Source organism: Sinocyclocheilus anshuiensis, unplaced genomic scaffold, assembly GCF_001515605.1.
Source record: "Sinocyclocheilus anshuiensis isolate Anshui unplaced genomic scaffold, SAMN03320099.WGS_v1.1 scaffold2520, whole genome shotgun sequence".
Classification (NCBI taxonomy): domain Eukaryota; kingdom Metazoa; phylum Chordata; class Actinopteri; order Cypriniformes; family Cyprinidae; genus Sinocyclocheilus; species Sinocyclocheilus anshuiensis.
This window is the reverse complement of record NW_015541000.1, coordinates 104,374-107,889: the sequence shown is the minus strand read 5'-3', so window position 1 is coordinate 107,889 and position 3,516 is coordinate 104,374. Positions and strand designations below refer to the sequence as shown.

General features: G+C 39.8%; 1 protein-coding gene across 1 annotated transcript in view; it reads left to right on the top strand.

Moving 5' to 3' along the window:
* Window positions 1-818: 818 nt before the first annotated feature.
* LOC107690229 (retinol dehydrogenase 8-like) overlaps window positions 819-3,516 on the top strand; it is a 12,148-nt gene continuing 9,450 nt past the window's right edge. The window contains exon 1 of the mRNA XM_016488484.1: window positions 819-965. Coding sequence (XP_016343970.1) covers window positions 860-965 — 106 coding nt within the window. The 5' untranslated portion in view covers window positions 819-859. The remainder of the gene's footprint in view (window positions 966-3,516) is intronic.

Below are 3,516 nucleotides of genomic sequence, written 5' to 3'. Positions count from 1 at the left end.
AAAAATAAAATAGTCTACATGCTGTTTTTGAATAACCTTCATGCATGTCTGTCTCCTGATGTTAGTAAGGATCAGAGATGTTCTTGACAGTTTGTGATCAGAGATCAAAGTTCATTTGTACCATTTGCTTTAAATGAAATCAGATGTTTCCAGAAGTCATCAAACATTCAAACAATAGCTCATAATTAATAAATGACCCATTTCACAGGCTTTAGTGAAACATACAAACTTTAACTCTCCAAAACCGCACCCCAGATCACCAGCCGCCTCACACACACACACACACACACACACACACGCTCTTAAACATGCTCGAACAAGATGTTGAGCTGCCCAACTAAAAGTGACCGCTGGGTGGCGCTGTCAGACTGATACTGGTGCAATTACACAGATTATACCGCTTCAGCAGTTTTTTTTAACTGTTTACACACATTTCCAAAACTTTGACTCTTTTTTTTTCAGAACTTCACACACAAATCCAAGAACTGCACACACAAAATGCAAAAGTTGTGTGTGTTACACAGAGAATTGTGTGTTGTGTTTTGCAAAAAGTGTTCTATGAAATTGAAACTCAAATTAGTGTAGGCTATGGTTTTGCAGATCTGGTGTGTGCTTCTGCTGTTTGAGTGTCGGCTTTCAGAAACTGTGTGACAAATAAAGATTTTGTGTGTAAGCATTTGAAAAAAAAAAAAAAACGTAATAGTGCTAGATTTGACTAAAAGTAGCTCCTTAAATAGTAATACGGCTAATAATGTGATCGTGTTTTAAACTTGAGCAGGTGGTTTGGCTAATCCGTGCATGAGAGAGAGAGCGCTGAAGAGGCTAAAGTAAGTAACAGCTCCGTTATTCCGGTGAAAGCATGGCAACAGAGGGACAGAAAGTGGTGCTGATCACCGGCTGCTCGTCCGGTATCGGGCTCGCGATCGCCGTGATGCTCGCGAGAGACGAGATGAAGCGCTACTACGGTAACAACATTCATCAACGTTTCTGTAAAAATACCACAGTAAAGTTATTGTTACTTCAGAGTGGCAAACAACCCTAGTTACAGAAATAACGTGACAGAAAGACCGAACCCAGATAGCACACGTACGTATGCAAGAGGTCTGTTAAAGATCGCTTGATCTGGAACGCATCTGCTGTGTAAACGTCTGACAGACGTTTTTAAGATGTCAGTTTTACATACTTTCTAACTCATAAACATCTTAAAGACATCTAATATCTATTTGACATCTGATAGGAAACATCCTATAGACGTATTGCAGATGAGCAAACTCTCTAAAAAATAGGTCTTGCAGATGTAATGCAGACGTCAAATAGACGTCTCTGTGATGTACTGAGTGCTACCAGGGAGCGCCGCTCAATTGAGATCCAGTTGTTACCTTAAACTATTAAAGATCGCCTTCGGTGAATGGAAATAAAGGTGAAATGAAATAAAATAAAAATAGCAAATATATGAAAAACTTTAACGTGAAATGCTTTCTAGCTAAATAGAAATACTAAAAACAAAAACTAATAAAACGTCGAAACGCATAACAATGATGACAAAGTTAAAATGAAAATTGAAAATATAAAAAAACAAAAGTACATTAAACATGTTGATAAACACTATAATAGTTATATAAATAATAAATAATACCAAAGTAACACTGACAAGTTTTCGGTTTACTAAGATGTAGTAACTCTATGATTACCATGGTTATTGCTGGTAATGTTGGGTTGGTTAATGATGCTGCTGACAATAGAAGATCAGATCGGATTAAGTAGACAGAATAAATCCCTCAGATGTGAGTGGGTTCCTATAATGACTGCAGACAAAGACGCACACACGTGTGTGTGTGTGTGTGTGTGTGTGTGTGTGTGACTGTATCCTTTAAAAAGCATCTGTGTGCAGGGAAGCAGCTAATAATCAGTGTGTGTGTGTGTGTGCGCTGAGCTGGCCTCTATCCCCGCTTAGCATAACCCGCTGTAACACATGTCAGGGCAAAACCCGGTGAGCTAAACACTCTTAAAAAGTTCCATGAGGAACCTTTAACATCCACGGAATCTTTCCATTGCACAAAAGGTTCTTTACAGTGGAAAAAAAGTTCTTTAGATGATGTTATTCACAGGAATAATAAATTATTCTTTTAAGAACTGTTCACTGAAAGGTTCTTTGGGGAACCAAAATGGCTTTTCTGTGGCATCACTGTGAAAAACCCATTTTGAAACCTTTATTTTTTAGAGTGGGAACGTAAAAGGGAACCTACAGACTTCTGTTAATTTTATTATTAAGACTGCAGACTAACATGAACCCTGAAAGATCCATTTAAACCATAATGACTCACCGGACAGAATAAACATGCGTGATATTCAGGATCAGGGTTCAGTGATTAATGCTATGATGGTACTGATCTCAGGTGGCTTTGTCTTCATCTTGTACAGCAGACATACACACACACACACACACACACACACACACACACACGTTACATGTCATCAGGGTGGTAATAAGCTTTATGATTCGTCAGTGACAGAGATTGATGCATATGACCTGTGTCTAAATGCTTTCAGTCGTCATCGGATCTTAAACTCCTCTTGTATTGTGTCTTATATTGATATAATTGTGTGTTTAGTATCTAGTCCTCTCTCTCTCTCTCTCTCTCTCTCTCTCTGTGTTTTGTAACTAGGTCTCTCTCTCTGCCCTTACAAAAATTAACCATGGTTTTACTACAAAATAAATAAATAAAAAACATGGTTAGTTAAACCATGGTAAACACAAATGAACCATGGTTTTGCTACACTAACCATAGTTTAACCATGGTATTTGTAGTAAAACTGTGGTAAAAAATTACAAATGGTAATCAGTACACCAAAAAACCATGGTTACTACACTTTTACGACAATAAAACCATGGTTAGCTAACGTCATAAGGGTGTGTGTTCACTAACTAGTTTTCTGAGCTCAGTAACTAGTTCTCCATGTGTGTTCAGTAACTAGTTATCTGTGTTCAGTAATTAGTTCTCCGTGTGTGTGTTCAGTAACTAGTTCCCCTTCTAGGGAACTCGTGCTGCATCCTCTAGCAGACAATGTGGGGAATGCTGCCAGTAGGACCAGTGTCTGAAGCACGTGTGAAACAACTCCAAAGCTAATGGCCCACGTAGCCCGTGACGTCACAGGCGGTGCCTGGAAGTATAAGAGAGCGCCTGCAGAACATGTCACCAAATTAGTTGTCTGAAGGAGACGTGAAACATGCAGGCTGAAGGAACCATGTTTACATGCGTAACCCGAGATGTTCCCCTTCTAGGGAACTCACACTGCGTCCTCTCTAGCGGACACTTTGGATAACGAAATGCCAACTATGCCATGCTGCGGCGCATGCCTGTCCACCTGGCATGAGAGCACCAAGGGAGCTAAAGACATGCACCTAACCTTTCTTCAGAAAGGGGCCAAGCCACTGACGGCCAAACCACTCACATAGCTTGGCAGAAATGGGGAACCCAGTTTCAGATGAAAGAGGGACATCCACACCAAGTTAAG